General features: G+C 41.0%; 2 protein-coding genes across 2 annotated transcripts; one reads left to right on the forward strand and one right to left on the reverse strand.

Annotated features, from left to right (window-relative positions):
• Nucleotides 1-5,716: 5,716 nt before the first annotated feature.
• Nucleotides 5,717-9,557, forward strand: LOC102238343 (homeobox protein Dlx4b-like). The gene is made up of 4 exons (XM_023340376.1): nt 5,717-6,180; nt 6,528-7,305; nt 7,758-7,954; nt 9,042-9,557. Exons 2-4 carry the CDS (start codon nt 6,984-6,986, stop codon nt 9,300-9,302), a joined length of 780 nt encoding a protein of 259 aa, XP_023196144.1. The 5' UTR covers nt 5,717-6,180; nt 6,528-6,983; the 3' UTR covers nt 9,303-9,557.
• Nucleotides 9,558-16,441: 6,884 nt separating this feature from the next.
• On the reverse strand, nt 16,442-19,027 carry dlx3 (distal-less homeobox 3). The gene is made up of 3 exons (XM_005811689.2): nt 18,473-19,027; nt 17,608-17,792; nt 16,442-17,368 (listed from the first exon to the last, which is right to left on the reverse strand). The coding sequence occupies exons 1-3, from the start codon at nt 18,813-18,815 to the stop codon at nt 17,051-17,053; spliced, it is 846 nt and encodes a 281-aa protein (XP_005811746.1). The 5' UTR covers nt 18,816-19,027; the 3' UTR covers nt 16,442-17,050.
• Between the last annotated feature and the right edge of the window lie 2,649 nt (nt 19,028-21,676).

The raw sequence follows: 21,676 nt of genomic DNA on the forward strand, positions 1-21,676 counted from the left end.
GCTAGAAGATGTCAAAGACTGAGAAGAAATGGTCAAGTGGATGGAGGAAAACAAAAGCTTTGTGAGAATGTTTAGCTTAGCGCTGCTTTAGCCATGCTCGACTTTCAAATTTTGATTTCTTTAATATCTGGATTATTGTCACCTACTGGTAAAGCATAGCTCTTTGAAAAACACCCTTGGCCACTAAGGAACCAAGGAAAGGCAGTCAGTACAGATCAAAAATGTCTAAGAGGAAAAACAAATATTTAAAGTTTATTTTTTTTAAAACATGGCCAAAGGTTTTTGTAGGAATCTTCACGAAATTTTCAGTGTTTTTCATCCTAAGTTTTCCTCTTAGTAAATATGCAACAGGTGTCCATGACTACCTAGTAAGTCTTCTTGTGTATTACTTAAATATTGTAACTGAACACATGTTAGGATCGCACACAGAGTCACACTGATGAATATGTAAATTTCTGTTTGTAGAGATTTTTTTTTTTATAACTAATCAACTTGAAGACATCATTAAATTTGCTCAGTTTAACTCTATTTTTCACTTTTTCTGTTTTCTTACTTAAGAGAGCAAACAGTTCTCCAGAACCACTGATGTGTGTTAGCTCAAACAACTTCCATTGGTTGAGACTGTGTCCAGTGGTGAAAATCTGAGGCGACTTAGCATTTTAAAGACACTTGTTTTGTAAAACTTTCAAACATTATCATGAGTTTCAAACCTAAACACATACACGCATATCGCTATAACCATTTGCCAAGTTTTTTTTCTTCTTCTTCTGGGGACACCTGATAGGGAGCATGTTAGCTGCTGGGCCCTGTGGGGCCTTTGTGTTCCATTGTAGGTCACAATGGAACTTAACACTTGACAGAGTCAGGCCTTGTTGTCAGGAGCTGAACTTGATCCTGTCAAGTTGTTCTCATTGAAGAGCTATAAAGAAAAGGCTTTGACCTCACAGCTTTGAAAGCTCTGTGTGCAACCAAATATTTATCCACTTTCAAAAATATCTTTAGTGTATCATCTGCAGATGGGTAAGATTGTGTACTATTCAGCCAAAAACCTGTTATGGCATTTGTCTTTCCAAAGAAAGTCATTTTTTATGATCATTATGCATGTTAGGAGATAGATGTTAACGATCCACAGCCGTGTCACTTAACCTGGAAACAATTCAGAGATGACCCGTCCTGCTGCCGACACACAGCATCCAGAGTGTTTTCCCACATCGAGCCCTGGCATCCCACCCTAACACCCTGCAGAGCATAAAAAGAGGGGGCTTCACGTTACCAAAGGGCCTGGTAACTTCAGATGGATAATCCTGGGACCTGGTAAACCGGTCTTCAACCTAGAGCCGTGTTATTGTGTGTCGATGTGTGTGTGTGTGGGGGGGGGGGGGGGTAAATTTTTGTGTTTAACATTAGCACCTCCACCTGTCAGCCCACCTTATATAAAGAAAGAGCAGAAAATGTTGACAGTTTTACTCACTGTGAACAGCTTTCCTATCCGCACACATGTAGTTTGTTGGAAATGTCCGTCTTTAACGTGATTTTATAGACAGCTCAATCTTTTTCTTGCCTCTACTGAGCAAATTTATAGACTGTTCACTCTGACTTCCAAGATGATTTGAAGGAAATCCTGCTGTGATGCCGTGATAAAGTCCTCAGAAAGCTGTGCAGCGGCAGGCGATGCCACTGCTTCAGGATTCACACACTTTGTCCCCTGCCACCATTCCCTCCTGAGCAGCTGAAGCGTTTTGTTGTCTCCCTCCCACCCCCTCGTGATGCACTGTGGACAGGATTTACAGTGGAAAATAGCCTATAGTTTTTCTCCCATGTTGAGCTGCATGAGTCTGGAATGTGTTTTTTTTTTTGGCGAGATTTTTTTTTTATGTCAGTGTGAAAAAACAAGAGGGCTGTAAACACCAAGGGCATGGTCCCAGACAGGGTTCCTTCTTCCAGATGTGGAGCAGACACACAGCTGTTTGTGGAGCCCAGAGCTGTAAGCCCCAAAGCGGTGCCAGTGCTGTGCCCTCCATGTCCCCCTTACTCTCCCGGCCTCCTGCCGGGGTTTCAGGGAAGGGTGACGGCCTGTAGCCCTACCTGTGGCGGCCTTACCAGGCGTGTGTAGGGGTTCCACAAAACACCAAACCCCGCGTAGTTTAGACTAATGACGCCATGTTACTCCGCTGCCCCCGCGTGACACCAGACTCAGCACGACGGACTTGAGTTTACGATTACGGTAAATGGAATCCAGATTTTTCTTCTTTTTTTCTTCTTTTTTTTTCATTACCGTTAGACCTTCATTCAACCAGCCAGGAGTTTAAATGCGACAACTACTGGACCAAAAATAAAACAGAAATAAAATGAAACAATGATGATAATAGTAATGAACAAAGTCTGGATATTTGCAAGCATTAATGCTCACAGTGTTACTTTATTTTGTATTGACAGAAAAAAAGCTATGGGTTATTTATAATCAGTTTGACTTTGACTTTAAGATCTATATAATATATGAAATAGAAGATCAAATATATATCTTTGTTTTCTTTTTTATTTTATATTTTTGTTTTTTTTCTTGTAGCTACATAGAACATATTATATGCATAAATATATGAATATGATATTGTTCACTATTATTATTAACAATAATAATAATAATGATTATTAAACAATGAAATGACAGATTACTGATATTTTTTGTCTGAAGATTAAACTTAAAATAAAGAAAATTTTTCTTTATTTTAAATATTTTGGAAGAGAGAGAGAAAGTAAACAGTCTGTACCTTATGGTTCAATATCTGGTGACAATAATAAACAGCATTGAGCTTCACAATAATACACATCAGTGAGTGTATGTTAAAAATAGACGGATAATAATATTCACCATGATAATCAGCAGTAGGAGCATTTTGCAGGTCAAAGTATAAATGGTGAGAAAAATAAACAAAAAAACAGAAAAGGTCTCATATAAATTAAACTGACTGCATATAATAAAACAATAAATGAAAAATCTAGTTGTTAAACAGAAATCACATTATTAAACTGCAACTAAGACTTTTAAATACATATTGCCATATGGATACATACATGAAGATTTTGTTTCTTCAGAATAATCATTTCTAAGAGGAAACAGAAATCAGTTCATGGAATTAATGGGATTCTTCTTTGGTAATAAACTTGTCACTCGCAGTGTAAAGCAAGACTCCAGAAGAACATTATTAACGTATTCCTGTTTTTACTCACATGAGTCAGAATGTAGAAAGAAAAAAAAAAACATTAGTCTGCAGAAGTGATGATCCGATTGTGCTGAACCCTCGACCCAACATGCCAGAACTATTTCTGCAGATAAAAATGGCTGCACTTGAGGAATGGGATTGGGGCCGATGGAAGCATGAGTGTTCCAGTGTGAAGACGCCCGGAGGACAGATTAGGGCCGATCATCCTGTGCCCTTACTGCGGCTCCTCCTCAGCTCCTTTTGCCTGCAGCAGAAAACAGTCATAGAAAAATGTCAGCCCTTTTGTTTGCCTTGGCTTTGTTGATGCATAAAGGACTGACAGCCGTCTTGTTTAGTGTGTTTCACTGCCAGTGAAGGCTTTTTTTTTTTCCTCCATACACAACAAAAACGTAGCAAGAGAACAGAAAGGATATTCACACTCATTCAAATTGGACAGGCTTTATCTGCTTTAGAATCATAGCCAGACTTGCTGTGTGATTAAATGGATACCTTCCTGCTTCTCGTAGCTTGTTTCACAGGGATGCACCACTGCTTTAGAAACCATGGTAACGTCCTGCATCAGGAGGGACACGCCATATGTGTCCATGATGGGGGCCTGAGCTCGGCCCCAGCAACAGAGGGTTACTTGTAGAACATGACGTACCAGAGAGGAAGATCACAGCTGCAGCAGTTGCATGGGAATGTGCTTTTAGTTTGTACACAAAGAATGCTGTCACTCTGCATCAACTGGTGTGTGTGTGTGTGTGTGTGTGTGTGTGTGTGTGTGTGTGTGTGTGTGTGTGTGTGTGTGTGTGTGTGTGTGTGTGTGTGTGTGTGTGTGTGTGTGTGTGTGTGTGTGTGAGAGAGAGAGAGAGAGAGAGAGAGAGAGAGAGAGAGCACCTCTATCAAACACACCTCCAGCAGCAGTATGAACCGTGCCAACTTTGCAGCCAACAGACGCCAGAAAGTCTGACCTGCATTCAGGCCTGTGACTGTTCCACACTTCCAGCCCTTTTCGGGGTGTGCTGGCAGGGCAACGACCCGGGCCAGGTCCTGCACAGCCCTGCATCATGACTGCAGGGCTCATCTTTGTTCTCCACCCGTAATGCTGACATAATTACAAGCCTTAAAAAAAAAAAAAAAAAAAAAAAAGTCCTCCTCCTCACCTCAGAGTCTCTGTCCCAACACCTCCTCTGCATGCTGTTTGGCTGTCACAGTCTGGTTCCTGTGCTTTCAGATGTCGAAGACGCCTCAGGATAGCCACCATAGTCTTCCCGGTCTTCAAAGAGTTCTATTTTGCTTTCAGTGCATGCGTCTGAAATGGAATTTCAGCTCACAGTGTTCTGCTGAACAAAAACGTAACGCAGAGACTAGTTTGTACCAGTGTGTTCCCACCGTTCCCACAGCCACGGGTTTGGGTTACATCTGCAAGGCCTCATATGGATGAAGTCAGAAATTTGTCGCCCACAATCATCTCCCCCCTTCCCTCTAAGTTGGCTAAATTTTTTTACAGTGATAATAATTTGTGGCTTTGTTCCGTCTTAAACGCTTGGAAACGGTTCAACCACCCCCTCCTCTTCTTGGGAGGACCATCGTTTGATGCCACGGGTTCCCAGTAGCAGCACACAGGGTAGGACATGACCAAAATGACGGGGTTGGACAGCGGCTCGGCGCTGCCGCTCAACCCACCAAAGTTCTGTTAGTAATTTCGCTGCAGCACACATCGTGGGCCCAGTGATTTATTTTAGAGTAGAGGAGGTATCTGAATAAGCCGGGACACGAATAAGTGCGTCCAGGCGCTGTGGGGGAATTTTTCTCCACCTGTGGATTTGTTCAGCCCTCCAAAGAGTGTAAATCCAGGCTGAGAGGTGGACACAGGGGCATTCTTCACTGCTGCGACTGCAGTTTCCTCCCTACTTCTACTAATTCTAAATAGAAACAGTAACTAATGAGTTATATGGGTCATATTCCTTTTATTAAAACGAGACGTCGTTTGCACTTTTGGATAGTTCTGTTCCTGCTGTCCTAAGACTTGATCATAGATTTGAAGAAGACTTTCTGCAAACTCAGCATATTAATAGTGAAACAAGGCAATACTGGAACTTGAAGCATCAGTTGCTGCTTCTGATTTACTGATGGTCAATTGTGTTGTACCACAGGGATCTGTGATAGCCACCATATATATATATATATATATATATATTTGTATTACAAATGACATACGATGCATCAAATAGTCATAAAATATTAACCTTATTTGCATATTATTTAATGCCTGTGTACATTCATCTGATAGCTTCAAAAACAATCACTTACAAAATGACTGCAAAATAAAGATTTGTAATATTTAGCAATAAACAATAGTAATGTAAAATTGAAAGAGTGTATGAAAGCAAATATTTTGGAAGGAAAACTGAACAAATAAATAATGTTTAAAGTAGAACAAGTAAAAATACTAACAATAATTACACAAAAAATACATTTTATAGCAAAAAACATTATTCATTGTAAATGACTAAATACTGATCTAATGCATGTACATACTAAGTAACTATACTATAATAACTATAAATGGTTTAGATTACTCTGATGCAATGAAGTAAGTAGACATCATTTTATGGATTCTATTATTTAGTGGAATTTAATTCTGGACTGATAACGTAAAAAAGAAAAGCCCTCTGAACAATATTCAAAAATTGCTTCAATTTAAACAAAAATTTCAATTTCAATGTTTTTGGAGGTTTTTTTTGTTGTTTGTTTTTTAAGGAAAATATTTTTAGCTAATATCGATTTGTTCTGGAGATTAATGTGTGGAATAACTGATACAGAATGAATTGAGTTGTAGATTTGAAAAATAAAAATATTTATACATTTCAGAAAACGCAGATAAATCTGTTCTCTCGTTTCTGTTGTCTGTTGTTGTAATGAGTCTGAGCTTCTGTCTGCAGGGTTCAGCCTGGATGTGTTGCTGCTTTGGGACGTAAGTTTGCTTTTTAACTTTCATTTAATTAAAAATATTCATATTCCTCAAAGACAAAGTACCATATTATCTGGCCATGTTTTGTACTATGACATAAACCTTTTAGGTTGCACGAATAAAAATGATTATGAAAATAAAATACTGTAGACTAAAGATGATCCTTTATTTACAATTTGAAGAGTTGTTTTTTTAAGTAAAATTAAAAACATGATTAAATATATTAAATGTTTTTTTTTAAGTGGAAATTCATTTCAATTTGTTATTACACTTTTCCATGAGAGAATATGGATTTTCTTTAAAAAATTTGCCGAATTTTATTTTCGTTTGATCCATTTGATCTTGAACAGTGTGTTCGTCCGTCCTCTCGGAGCGCTGTGTGTTTAACCCGGGACTGATCCATGTATTCGCTGATCGATGGGAGGAGGTGTTCCCTGGCTGGGTCCCGTATTAATGAAGTTAATGGTGCAGCTCCGGTGACAGCCGACTGCTGCAGACCAATCAGAGCGCTCTGCGATGGAAGGCTGCGAGTTTGAGGCGCTGCACGCCCGATCCGTTTGAAGAACCATGTCAGCTCCTCTTCTGACCTAAACCCGGGACACCTTTCGCTTTTCATCTCCTTCCACCTCCCAGAGACACCTGTCAAAAAAACATGCCCGGCGCGACTCCGTCCTGCGTGGATGTTTGCCTCTCGAACGGCGCGTCGGATTCAAGCGGGGAATTGCTCCAGTTTTCTTTTGCTTTCTGACAGAAACTCATGAATTCCTCCTCAGAGCGGCAGCTTTATGGACTCGCGCATTAGCTAAATGATGTCTATGGGTTTCATGCCCGACAGTGTGAACGGCTCCGATCCCTCCAAGTCGGCCTTCCTGGAGTTCGGCCACGGACACCCGGCGCACCAGCAACACTCCCCGGGACTCTCACACATTTACCCCGTGCATGGCCTCCACGCTGCGGGACATTCTCAGCACGAAGGTCCCTTTCCTGGCAACGCGTCCTACGGCCCCCCGCTGGGATACGCCTACCCGGGCACGGTGAACCCTCACCCGCCGTCCGCTTACTTGTCCTCCTACCAGCACAGCAGCCACAGCAGCGGCGGCCTGAGCCACAGCCGATTAGAGAGGACAGGTATGAGAGAAAAACTGCAACAAAAATAAATCAGTGCTAAAGTGTAACTGCGCACTCTGATATAGAATTATATATATATATATATAAACATATATTTATTTATATATATAAACATATATTTATTTATATATATAAACATATATTTATTTATATATATAAATATATATTTATTTATATATATAAATATATATAAACCTTCTGTTTTTCTATTTGAATAAAACGGCTGCGGGTCGCCTGTGACCTCTCCAGCCTGCAGCCATACTTTACGCCCGTCAGTCAAAAGTTCAAAAAGTGTCTAATAAAACTTTTATTGTTTTATTATTATTATTATTATTATTATTATTATTATTATTATTATTATTATTATTATTATTATTATTATTTATATTATCTTTATTTTGTTTTTGTTTTGTTGGGGTTTTTTTGTTTTTTTTCCCTGTGGTCTCTTTTAGATCCCAACAAATCCGGGATGACTGAAAGCAGGGACGTCCGTCTGGTGAACGGCAAGGGGAAAAAGATGCGGAAACCTCGGACCATCTACTCCAGCCTGCAGCTGCAGGCTCTGCACCAGCGCTTCCAGCAGACCCAGTATCTGGCTCTGCCCGAGCGCGCAGACCTGGCTGCCAAACTGGGCCTCACGCAGACTCAGGTGGGTTTTCCGCTCCTCCGCTGATCGTCACTGATCTACGTATCAATAAGTAGGTCAGGAGCTGGACTGACCAGGGATCCAGTTGGTTGCAGTGATATTCCAACGCACCAGCCAGAGCCGGCCGAGTTGTTTCACTGTGTTGTCTGATCAGGCGTGTGCAGCCATGTGGCTTTGAACAATAATGTTGAGCTCTGCTAAGTGAAGAAAGGGAAACCTTTTTATTCAGCAGTATTATCAGGGATCGCAGAACAAACCTGATCCTCGATCCTTTAATGCAGCTCTCATCTGTTGGCTTAATTTGCTGCTTGCTTTTCCCTTTGTTAGACATGCGGGCCTCCGCACGCGCAAATCCCCCAAATTAATAATAAATACCAAATTTAGTCAGCCAAAAAATGTATTTATTTATTCATTGACTTTATTATTAATTATTATTATTATTATTCATATTATTATTATTTGGGGGGTTTTAATTGGGTTGGAGGTGCCAGTCTCGTGCATGCGCTTCGGTTCTCGCGTGTTCCAATAAAACAGCAGGTGCAAGTGTCAACTAATCATCTTCAGGTGTCCTCGCGCTTTTTATTTGGCGTTCAGCTTTCAACAGAAAAGAGAAACAAAGACAGACAGACAGACAGACAGACAGAAGTTGATCGATCTTTTTTTCTTGTCTGAACCGCCTCCTGTAGTTTTCTTTAGACAGCAGAGTTTGGCTGTTTAAACGTCTGTAATATTCACCTCTTCGCATTAACTGTTAGAAATAAAACACGCATAATGTGTGTAATCATTGAATCTCGTTCTGCCACCAGCGCCTTGGGCTTGTTTTTATTTCTTAATCCTGCTGATCTCGGTCTGAAGCTGCTACACTCACGCACCACTGGCTTTACAAAACAACCAACAATAGGGGATCTCAGTTTTAATAAGTTTGGAGTCACTCAACTATTATGTTCGTTTACCTCATAAAAAAAGTCTGGGATTTGCAAAAGTAACTCTGAAGCTGGAGACCTGCCGGAGAAATGAATTGAGGTTTGTTTGTTTTTTTCCCTCCAATAATAATAACTGTTTTCATCCTTCTTTTCATTTTTTTTTTTAGGTGAAAATATGGTTTCAGAATAAGCGCTCCAAGTACAAGAAGATCATGAAACATGGCGGCGGCTCAGAGGGGGAGCACCTCCACAGCTCCAGCTCCATCTCCCCCTGCTCCCCGGCCTTACCCCAGCTCTGGGAGGTCTCCATGGCGACCAAAGGAGCCCCGATGCACCCGAACAATTACATGAACAGCTTTGGCCACTGGTACCCGAACCACCACCACCATCCTCACCAGGACGCCATGCAGAGGCCGCAGCTGATGTGAAGTGAACGGACCGCCTGCAGGAGACATGAACTCATTTGTCCTGAGGATGAACTTTAGGGTTGCTCGTGCGCGTGCGTTTTGACTTCAGAGTTTTGCTGCGAAATTCAAATTCATGCAGCAAAAAAAAAAACAAAAAAAAAAAACACATATATATATATATGTTTTCAAGCGTCATCCTGCACGGTCTCACGTCCTTAGAATGTGGACTGTGTTTGAAGCTTAACTAGACACTGCATAAAGGAACTGTCGTGAAAATATGTGTGCGTGGATTTATTTCAGAAAGAAAGAAAGAAAGAAAGAAAGAAGAGTTTCATGTGTGGAAGAATATTCTGCTGTGTGCAGTTTGCTTTTAAACACCTTACTGCTGTTTTCTAAAAACGATTCTAAATCGTTTCAGTGCAACCTAGTTTTACTTTCTTGATCCCGATATAATTTGTGAAGCAGTTCAGGATTTATGAGTCTCACAGTTTTATGTTGTTTTAAAATCACCCGGAAGCTTTAAGTTATTCCAGATTCATTGACTGATATATTTATCTACAGTCAGTTGCTGAAACTGATCATCTCTCTGAACTGAACTCCCAGAAACATCTTTCAAATGGAAAACATTTGATTGCTTTATTTTGTTTGTTTTTTTTATCAAGGTGTTCCATCAATGCATTGACTCTTATCTTTGAGAATTTTCCTTCATTTCAAAGTGAAATGACATAATTTAAGGTGCCGACTCTCTGCGCGGTGCATAGGTTTGGTGCAGCTTTTACGCGCGACTCCAAAGTCTTTAAATAGTTCCAACACATTCAAACTGTTGTCTAACGGGGATAACTAGTCGTTTTTAATAGCTGGATATGAGCCTTCTCGTCTTCCGTCGGAAAAGAAAGGCTTGCATCTTTCTTTCCATTTCGCGTGAGAGGAGAAGAGCGCATGTTGAGCAGTCAGCTCAAACAACAAAATCACTGCTGTCATAATACAGTGACAAACGAGTAGGCTATCCCCTCAGCAGACTGCGCACTGATTTGCCAATTCTTGCTGCTTGCATACAGTTTAATCAGGCTCAGACTGGGGTATTTATGTCTTCGCTGGTGCTCTTGATTAAATGGAGAGCTGATTTCTGATTAATGAAGCTGAAAAGTGCGTTAAAGAGCCATCCAGTGACTTTCTTTTTATGTTTTTCATTCATCACCCCGAACATTTCGGGCTGTCTGGCAAACATTAGGAGCAATTTGTCTGATGTCACATACAAGGATTAGAGGAATAACAAACTATGCATGCAGTTTTCCCCAAGATGTTTACCCTAATATTAGTAGTAACTGCTCGGGAGTTCACTGACTTCAATTCTGGCACTGTTAAAACAAACTGTTAGAATTTAACCAATAAAATCTGCGTGCCAATTAGTTTGTGTAGATTTTTAGTGAGTATTTTTGATTTAAGAGCTGAAACACACGGAAATTAATGAGTAAAATGACTCAACTAATTCAAATTCTAGCTAATTAGGATCTTTTTTTTTTCTCAACTCATTTGACCTCCAAGGTTAAAAAAAAAAAACAGAAGAGAATGGCAGAAAACTCTGAAAATTTTTTAAAGTTTTCTATTTTTAGTAAACAAGGTGCCATGTCAGCCTTTTTTCAGACAGATCTCAGGCAATGATCTGATGAAGACTTTAGAGCTATCACTCTAATCATGGATTGTATAAAACATTAGCTTTTATCGCTCATGCACCATGTCTGTTTGAAAATTTAATGTCAAAAATTGGTCAGTTTCCATCAACATTAACAGCTTCCACTAGATAATACTTGAAACCTGTTGGTTCTCTCAGCTATTTTTCATTCTGATTTTACTTTAGTGCTACAGGCTACAGCAGAGAACGGAAAACTGATTGTTTAGTCTGAGTTGCCTTGCGAGTGAATTTCTGTACTTAAAAGTATCGAAGACTTCCGGTTAAGAAGATTTCTGTCTTCGTTAATGCTACAGAAGAACGCGCAGAAGAACCTGCTAGCCAGCTGAGCTTCTAAACCCTGAGCAGTAGTTGTTAGTGTGCAGAGCAGCAGAGCTGTGGTTGCTAGCTTTTCAAGACAACTTCAGAATTGAGAAGCTAAGTTGGCTAGCAAGTTAGACTTTGAAATTAGCATTGTCGCTAAACCAGTCTACAAACTTAAATTAGTGTTCCAACACAGAAACTCTCTCAGCCGTAAAGTCTTATGAAAGTTCTTGACTCTTAGCTGTTGTGAATTATTCATTTAACCCATATAAACTTTTTTTTATTTTTTCTATTTTTTGCTGGGCACCAAACACAACAAATAAAACGACTGACTGAACCAACATCTTCAGTTGAATTCTAACCAAAGGGTTTAGCTAGGAGTTGTAAACAGCAAAGTTGATAACATTTTTAGAATCTAAACATTACAAAACATAAAATGTACAAACTATTCTAGATTGCACTTTGAATATTTTTGATGGTTAATATAAGAATAGCCTCTACTTTCTGTTATCTAGTGCAGCATTAAGTCGAATTTGCTAGCAACCTGACCTTAAAGCTCAGACAAGCATATTAAAATTAGAAATCAATTTAAGAGTTTTCTACCTGTTAAACAGGCAATTTCTGCTCATAAATAATGACTGAAATATATTCAGATACAATGCATGCAAACATATACACTAAATGTACTGATTAAACTGTTTTTCAGTGTAGCAATTTTGATTTTAGAGATGTCACTAAGCTGGACAACAAAAAATTATTGCCTGGTCTTAAAATAAATTCTAATCCAAACATGAGAGATATTTCTGTTGGAATGTAACCATCACTGGAGGTCAAACTATAAACTGACACATTTGATTCCCTTTTTTTTTTTTAATCGCTAATATTTAATCCCTTCAAAAAAACATTTTTTATAGTGCAAATTTCCATTCTTCTGTCTCTCTGCTTCATGCAACAAAAATATGCAACTTCAATTTGACATCTCCTTTTTTCTTTTTTTTATTTTAAGAGGACTCAGCTGTGAAGTTCGAGGAAGAACAACATTTCTAAGTGGCTGCCGCTGCCTTTCCTGAGCAGAACACTGACTCATTCAGCTCTTACCTCGCCCGAGGAGCGCGTCCTCATCCAGGAGCTCTTCAGCCATCTGCCGTGTTTCCGTGAAGAACAAAGCGCACGCCAGAGCCGGCGAGTTTTTGAGCCCCTTTCCCAGCTGATTTTTCCTCTCATAACCGCCAGTTTTGTGGCATATTAACATCTCCTTCTTTGTGCATCCCTGTTTTACCTCCTCATCATTATGTTGCCTTGTTAATAAACATGCGGGAAGACGAGGCAAGCGCTGCTTGTGCGCTGAACCAAGCTGACGGAGGGGGGCATTGGGGAAAATTATAGGCAATTTCACATCTCTAGATTAGAATAATGGCTCTGTGGAGTTGGACAGAGAAGAGTGGGAGCTTTCAAACGGAGGGGGACCAATTATCACGTAAGCAAAAGTGAAAAGGCCTTCCCCGTGTAATAGACAAGCTGAGAGGAGCGGATGGAAGGCTGGGCTGACGGCTGACGGCTCCTGATAAAGGAAGTTCTGACTGTATCAATGATGTGGAAGCTCAGGGTTATCAGATATGAGCCGTCTGATGGCTTTTAATTGCAGGATAGCAATAGGAGGGAAAATAGCTTGTTATTAAATCTCTGTTGCTGTGAATGGGTGAATGGCAAAGCAGGTCTCCAGGGTGATTATTGTTATTAACTTGAAGGATCTGACATGTAGGGTAATTGTAAGCAGCTTCCCCGCAGGAAGAGAAGTGAATGTGTGGTTTCATAAAATAGGCCGTGACTTTCTGGTTTGGGGGCCGTGCTGCACAAACACACTGGAGGGGGAATGAAGGCTTTTACATAAGCGTGACCTATAACCAAGCGAGGCATCAAAAACATGCTAATGGTGCATGCTGCGCCTTCTCTTCCACTCCAGCCTGGACTTGCCCTGCGCTGGCCAAAAACAGAGGTCAGCCAAGGTTCAGGACTCCACAGCTGTCCACGGTGCCTTCCTCCCTTCACTTCGCCCAGGTTTACAGCGAAATGACCAGCCTGAGTGATGCTAATGCAGCTGAGGACGAGCCCGGCCCTGGACAGCTGCTGGGAGTCTTTCCGTAGCCGCCGACCTCTGACTCAACCCGCACAGGTGCACTCGAGAGACGAGCTCTGACACCACCATGTCGACAGCGGAGAGGGGTCACGGGGACAGGGCCTTATTTGTGGCCCTCCAAAACGCCACATGTTCGTGGACGTTTCTGTTTCATGGCAATCTAAGGTTGGAAAGTCCTCATATTTAATTAAGCCATGGAAAAAAACATTATAATGTTGTAGCCCACTGGACACTGGAGACATTGGACAACCCTCTTTATGTGGTCAGGTTATTTAATTGTCACTTTTCAACCACATTTACACGTCAGCATAAGTCTTTATGTAAATGTCTTTTACAAGGCGATTGTTTTTCATTATTTCTATAGAAGAAAACATCGTTTTCCTTGGTAATTTTACCCAAATGTCCAGGGTCACACTCATGTTCAGCTCTTCCCCAGCCACACCCACACACCCTCCACTGCTGTCACACTTGAACTGTTCACAGACGGCGCAAACGGCAAATGTCTCCCCTGACGGCGCACAGTCCGGGAGGCCCACACACACTGAGGGAGCCACCGGGGGGCGGCGGGGATCACATGTACTTTGTGATGAGATTTCATTGATATCAAAAGGCAATAGTAATCATGCCGCTTTTGTCAAATCAGCACTGGGTACATTTACATGTTGACTGACGCCACAGACAACTGGTGTTGAGTTCAGTGGATATAAAACAAGAAGGGGACTCTAGGGGGATGGGATTAAAGGAGTTCTGAAACGTTAAGCTGTTTGTAGATGAATGTGCAAAGAAAAAAAGATGTCCTGGAAGTGTGGTGCCAAGAAAATTACAGGTCAGAAGGGACAAAAAACTTGTTAACAAAAGTGGCAACAGGACATTTAGAAACGTTTTTTTTTTCTTCTACTTCTTTAAAGATACAACAGAGCGATACGAAAAGTTACATTCATATCAAGTATTACGGAGATAAATTTTGATAGGTTTAAACACTGATATTTTATTTAAGGGTGTGAAGGTTTTCACTGAGTGTTAAAGTCACATTTGTCGCTGTTTTAGCTGCTGAATAAACCTCTTTAAAGGCCTTTTACGAAGCTGTTAAAACCTTTGCAGGTTTATTATCTTTTGAAGTTTGACATGACTGACAGCAATGAACCCATTTCAGAATTAATTTTAAATAGCGTCATAATTCAACACCTTGGCAGTATTAGCAGTAATTACAGTTATCACTGGTGCTGCCTGTAAAAGCAGGCCACTTCAGGAACAGCGCTGGATTAGCACTCAGGTCACATTAGGTGCCACATTTTTAGGTTATTAAAAAACTCAGAGAAAGTTAAAAGTGTCCTGCCCCATCTAGAAAATTATTGTCAAATACAAACAGAAAACATTGCAAAAAAAAATGTTTGAAAGGTGAAAGTCAAAATAAGAATGTTGGAGACTGAAAGGTAATCTCCACTGATGTTTAAAAGTGGTTTAAGGAAAAGAATTGAAAGTAAATATAAAGATGGCAGTGGATTTGTAAATCCACTGCTATATGAATATTGAAGTCAAATGAGGTTGAAAAGTAAAAAGGAAAGTCAACTTGTCTGGGTTGATCAAATTAACTTCCCAAACTAAGCTGGTTTTATGGTCTGGACGGAAAAAGTGGAGCAAAACAGTCTCATTTTGAACACACGTTTTGGGATTAATTAAGAAGAGGACAGCCGTTAAAAAGACCACCAGGATACGGAGTGGGTTGTGACAGACACGACCCTGGTGTAGAACCGTACAGCAACACCTCCACGGGTGAGCGCATACCACTGCAGCTACTAAAAGCAGCAGAAACGATTCATTAAAGAAAAAGAACGAAAAAACCCACCGTGGGTGCATTTTCTCTCCGTGTGTAATGGCGCACTGGTGGTCCATGTGGACGAACTCACAGTCAGCAGTTTCTCCATCATCTCTACTTTCAGCGTGTTTGGAACATCAACCAGCTTCTATAGCTCACATTAATAACGATAGGAGTTTAAAGAAGCGCAGCTGTATTGTTGTCTTTCTCGTTTCCAGTGTGACATGGTGTCTAAAGAACTCGGTAACATCAAAGGTTTTCTCACCGAGCTTCGCAGTGTCCCACGTTCCAATTAGAACATGAGAAACCTCCCCTACTTCCGGTCGTACGGCCATTTTTATCTGCAAAGATTTCCTCTTCCTGTAGAAACAAAGATATTTAAAAAAAATTTTACCTAGAATATTTTTTTAAAGGTAGTGTTTCAAATCAAAATTGTTTAATAATTAAGCACGTAGTTGTACTGTTTATTCACGTTCAATACGCTCAGAGGTGCGCGTGCGTCTATGACGTCTCGCCGTCTCCTTGCCAACGTGCCCTCTGATCCGGCAACAGAGCAGCAATTAAATCCACTGACTCCGGCATGTCTGCAGCTATAGTACCGAAAAAAATGCATTATTATTATTATTATTATTATTATTATTATTATTATTATTATTATTATTATTATTATTATTATTATTATTATTATTATTATTATTATTATTATTGATTGTCCGATTTTCAGATTTGGGGACCAATTTAAAAAGCTACACAATAAATATCTGCATTTAGTCTTTGTGTTTTTCTTCAGTAGAACTTCCGCGGGGTTTAAGGGTTTTTTTTCTATTTTTATTTTTTATTTTTTTATCCTTTTACATAATCACATGCTCCGAACACTGGGCATACGGACGTCTTGTTGGTGTGTTTTTCAGGTTGGCGTATCTTGTCTTCATACCCACAGATAGTCCACGGATCCATTTAAGATTCTGCCTTAACAAGGACATTGAAGGCCAGGCTTCGACCTTCCCACCACAATTAGACAACAGACGTATTTTCACGTCCCAGTTCATCACATTTACTTAGCATGTTCCTTTGAATTCCCAAACCACTTTCTTGTGTTTTGTTTTTTTGTCGAACAAACTTTGCTTCTGTTGCGCTCTTTAAAACGGTGCCTTGACTCCTCCAGCCGAGCCTTTAAATCTGTAGGTTTCTTTAAAAAGGGCTTGAGACACAGCGAGCATTTAACACCTTTATTCATCAGACAGGAAGGCAACAGTTGGACTCATTACATGAATATAAAAACGGTCTAACAGCACCACAGTGCTCTTTCTTGTTCAAATATGATCATAGTGGTTCTGCATATATATTTATATAAAAACATTTATTTACAACCTTCAGCATTTTTTTATACAAATCCTTATAAATATGTCCTGAGTTCTATTTTTTTTTCTCTATTTGTAAAGTTCTCCACAAACCCACATGCACGATTGGCTGCAGCAGTTTTGTGATTTAGTTTGTATTTAGGCTATTTGTTTTGGGGGCGAGGGGGGGGGCACTTTGCATATCATTTACAAAAGGATTATACGGTAGAGGTGATAAATAATTTAAAAAATAAAATACGCCAGATGTCCCTTAAATATGCTGCCAGAAGTGATTAGAAATCCCTTATGTGCTTTAAAAAATAAAAATCTGGAAGTCCAGCTCTGAAAACTCTCTGCGGACATCAGAGACAGAAAGCAGGATTTGGTTTCCGGCCTCCTCTGGCTCCATTAGAGTTCGCTCTGCAGAGTCACTGTGGGGAGAACTCGTAAAACACGACGTGGGTCTGGCGCCCCGAGTCCGAGTTAGTAAACGGCTCCCACGCTCTGCTGCGGCACCGGGTGGTGCACGGTGCCCGGATGCTGTAGGTGCGATCCCTGCTGGTACCAGTGGTTGGTATAGTCCTCCAGGTAGGGCGGCGACGAGCTGTGCGCCGGCTGCGGCACCTGAGGCCGGCTGATCGGCGTGTTCTGAGGGGTGCTGCTGCCGTCCCAGACGGCGGGGGAGGGCGGGGAGTTACAGGCCATGGAGTCGCTGGCGTTGGGACTGTGCTCCAGGGGAACCTCGCCGTTTTTGTACAGCTTCTTGAACTTGGATCTCCGGTTCTGGAACCAGATCTTGACCTGAGACGAAAAAAAAAACACAAAACAAACAAAAAAAAACAACGGGAGTTAATTACTGATCTAAAATTAAAAAAAATAAAACATTTGATGCCTTAATATTGCTAGAAAAAAAGCGTTGAAAACATAATTTTAACTAGTTTTTTTTTTTTAAACTAAACATGTTTTATTCAATTTTTGTCCACGTGGGGGAAGTTTTCCTTTAAAAGGTTCTAAATCAGGAGCAGTCCGCCGCAGCTCACCTGAGTCTGAGTGAGGCCGAGCTGGGCCGCCAGCTCCGCTCTCTCGGGCAGGGCGAGGTACTGCGCCTTCTGGAAGCGCCTCTGCAGGGCGGCCAGCTGGTAGCTGGAGTAGATCGTCCTCGGCTTGCGGATCTTTTTCGGCTTTCCGTTCACCATGCGGACCTCCGGCTCTGGTTCTTCTTTGACTGTAAATTTACAGCAAAAAAAAAAACAAACAAAAAAAAACAAACGAATGAATCAAACTGATCGCACATCATAACTGACGAGTCACAAAATAAAGAGGAAAGAAGAAGAACGGGAACAGTAAATGAAGCCTGACCTCTGTGCAGAGCGATTTTAAATGTAAGAGGATTTTTTTGTTGTTTTTAACTCAGAGTTAATTACTAATATAAAATGAAAAATATAAATTAGATATTCATGAAATTTAATAACGTTTGACAAAATAAAATTTAAAAAAAGAAAAAACAACAAAAACAAAGTACTAAAAATAAATACAATTGTGAGTAAAAATTCCATGAAATCTAATTTTCAACTGAGCAAAGCAGCGCAGTATAACAACGTCAATTTTTCATTTCGTCTCTTTTTTCCCAGCTCCTATTAAACGGCTTTTATAGCATGGCCCAATCAAACTGTTTCATCTGTTTATAACTGTGTTATAAACATTTATTTCACTTAATTTGCAATTAAATAGTTCTAATATATTTTCCAACTTCGGATCAAATTTTGTCTTATTTATTTACCAAAATTCTAAGAGGGAAACGGTCTCGAAAATCTCTGAGGACATTTGGAATAAAAAATAAATAAATCATTTTAAGCATAAATGAATTCGAGCCGGAGGGGGAAACACTGTCGTGTTCTGGTTTACCTGAGCCTGGCGGTGAGGCCTGCAGGTGATCTCTGTTGTAATGTCCGTACTGTCTGTAGCTGTTCGTGTAGGGATACTCGGATTTGGTCGCGTACGCTCCCGCCGCTCCCATCCCGTTCAAATTGAACTGGTGGTGGTAAGAGTTCATGGGCTGTCCGTACGGCTGGCTCTGGTAGTACTCGTGGTGGCCGTGGGCCGTCTGTCCGCTGTAGTAGCCCATGTCCGTCACCGAGGACTCTGGGAGAGTCGGGGAGTCCTTGGAGCTCGGGTGGCAGCCCATAGATCCGGGGAGATCCGTCAGAATACTCGCGATCTTCTTCTCGTAGCTCTGTCCGGCGCTCATGGTGAAGGAGGCGCTCCGGAATTGTTCAAAACAACAAAAAGGAAGACAAATAAAGGAAGAAGAAGAAGATAAATCCTCCCCCCTCCCCTCCTGCTGGATTGATTAGCTATGAGGTCTCGCGTAAGGAACAGCAGTGTGTGCACTCCAAGAACGCGCGGAGGTGTTGCTGAGGATATAGTCCACTGAAACTCTTCCAGCTGCAGAAACTTTCTAATGGCATCGCTCAGCCTCTGTGGCACAGAGTTATAAAGAGCCGAGCTGCTCTCCGCCTTCCTATTGGCTGCTCGCCCCCTCTCCTCCCTCCTTCCTGCTGCGCTCCGGGCAGAAAGTCTTGATGGAACCCAGCCTTCAGCCGGGGGCGCATATGCACTCGCTGCCCCCCATAAACTCATTTTTCTTAACATTTCTACCTGCGAGCCGCGCGGGGCTCTGCACACATTAAAACCAGGTCACCGCCGATTTCACCCCCGTGACGTTGCAACGTGGTGCGGCGGGCATGTTTTCCAAAGACTAATCCTGCAGCCAGACCGTCTCCCTAATGTTTTATGCAATGATTTCTTAACAATGACTTGAGATCACACTTTAGTGAAAGACTGCCAGCCGGCCTCCCACTGGCTGCTGTTGTCATTTAAAGACAGCAGAGGACCGGGAAGTTTGCATGAAATGCGAAGGAAGAGAGAGAAGAAGAAGAAGAAGAAGAAGGTTAAAATAAAGAGTTCAACTGATGTGTCCTGAGGGTGAATTCCTCTGCTCTGCTCATCTTGTTTGTGAATATGCAAAACACCACTGCTACAAGCTGACCGGACTGAAGCGAGCAGTGCCAGAGGTAAAGGAGATATTCCTCTATACATTAAAATAATACAAATATTTAGTCAGTTTTATTTAAACAGCTCTTTTGTCTTTATTTCTCTCGTGCGTCTGTTAATAACACGGTGCACAGCGCCTCCTTGTGTAACAAAGTGATACATCTTTTTTTATTTATTTCAGCATTAAGGTTTCTGTTTGTAAACATAGCGCCAATTCACAAGTGTCTCAAGAAGGTAATAGTTAATTTTATGAAATCAACTAATAAAAAAAAGAATAAAATGAGGCTTCACTTTCTTTACCGCCTTATGCAAACGTATTTCCGCTTCAGCCATCTGCAACCAGCAATTTCTGATACAACACTGCCCTCTTCTGGCGACAACCGGAAATTCACACTACTATTATTATCACGATGATGATGATGATGATGATGATGATGATGATGATGATGATGATGATGATGATGATGATGATGAAGAAACCAAATCACATTTACCTATCTTTAAAAAATCCATGTTTTGTGCGTAGAGTTTGGAAGAAATATTAATTTAACATAACATTTGAAAAAGTATAGAGCTGCGCTGTGAATATTTGCTGGATGCAGTGAACACGGGGGTTTTAGTGCTAATTTGAACAAACTGTGCACTCTATTTGGATATTTCTTGCCTAAGGACTAAAATGCTTTATTTTGGTGATAAATTTGCTATATTAAAATAGACACTTATATATTCTTACACATATTGTAAATTCTTTTTGACAAAAGTAGCTCCTCAGCTCAGAACAATGGTCCCATGAAATGTAACCACAAATTCCTCATTAGCTCTTCTGGTCCTCTTCATGCATCCCGTTTCTCATTTCATACATCGATAAACGCGTTTCTGTTGGGAGCCAGCCATGATGGACTGAACCGCATCCAGGAAACGAAGACTATGACCACTGTTAATCCCAGAATGCATTGCATTAACCCATTTCCCCATTCTAGAAGGAGCAGGAAGCATAGCAGCTTAAGCGCCCAACATGCTGAGTCAACTGGCTGCTAGTGTTGCATTCCAGTTAACTGGGACGTGGGAACTCAGAGCTGGGTTTGATGTCACAGCCCAGGTAACAGTGTTCTAGTTAAGAGGTCAGAATTGTAACTTGGTTCCACTCACAGACATTGTTTGTAGTAACTCTTACAAACATTTTAATGTTTACTTTCCATAAGCAAACACCTTTAATTTGTTCAGTTTAAGGGTTGCGGCCACTACATGCAATATTGATTTTAGACGCGCCCTCACAAAGGTGTCTTGTAAAATAAACGTGTTTTCACAAGATCGTACTAAATGTTGATGCCAGGAGCGGCCATTTTGAAACGCAAAGTGAGCCTCAACAAATCGTAATGGGGTACCAGGAGTTGCTCCCATACTTCCAGACTTTGGAGGGCCTTTTAGTTGATTTTTTCCTTTCTCTGACCTTGAAGTGAGAATTTCCCATTTTTGAGTACAACTGGAACGCAGCAACACTTCCTGCCTCTTTATTGCAGGGAACTGCAATGGTGAAGCACAGACAAGCATGTGAACCCCCCCTCCCCCATCTTTGTTGGTAGAGAAGGAGAGAGTTTCATCCTTTAATGAACCCTGAATCTAAAGTAAAAATTCTTTCTACCATCTGTTAATCGGTGACTGCATTCTGTCTTGACCCAGCTTATTCAAAATTCCGCAGAAGGACTCTTTAAGTCACAGATTTCCTAAAGAGAGACGTCTCTGATGGTTCTCTCTCCACTGTCCTGTGACAGAAGACGGCGTCACGCTGGCTGCCATGCTGCCCCAGCTGCTTGTTCCTCCAACCAGCGCTGCTGCCACCGTCCTGCCCCACGTCAGGGACAATCACCAGCCAGGTGACCACAACTGGTTTTCCTCACTGAGATGCAAAAGCACCTCTGATCACTCTTATGATGGATGGATGGATATATTTACTTCATATTTACTCTTACCAAGAATTTCAAAGAAACACAATGTACTTCTAGTTTACCTGTGAAAAATCCACCCACACATAACAGCCTTTAAACCTAGAAACGG

The sequence above is a fragment of the Xiphophorus maculatus genome, chromosome 10 (genome assembly GCF_002775205.1).
Source record: "Xiphophorus maculatus strain JP 163 A chromosome 10, X_maculatus-5.0-male, whole genome shotgun sequence".
Lineage (NCBI taxonomy): Eukaryota > Metazoa > Chordata > Actinopteri > Cyprinodontiformes > Poeciliidae > Xiphophorus > Xiphophorus maculatus.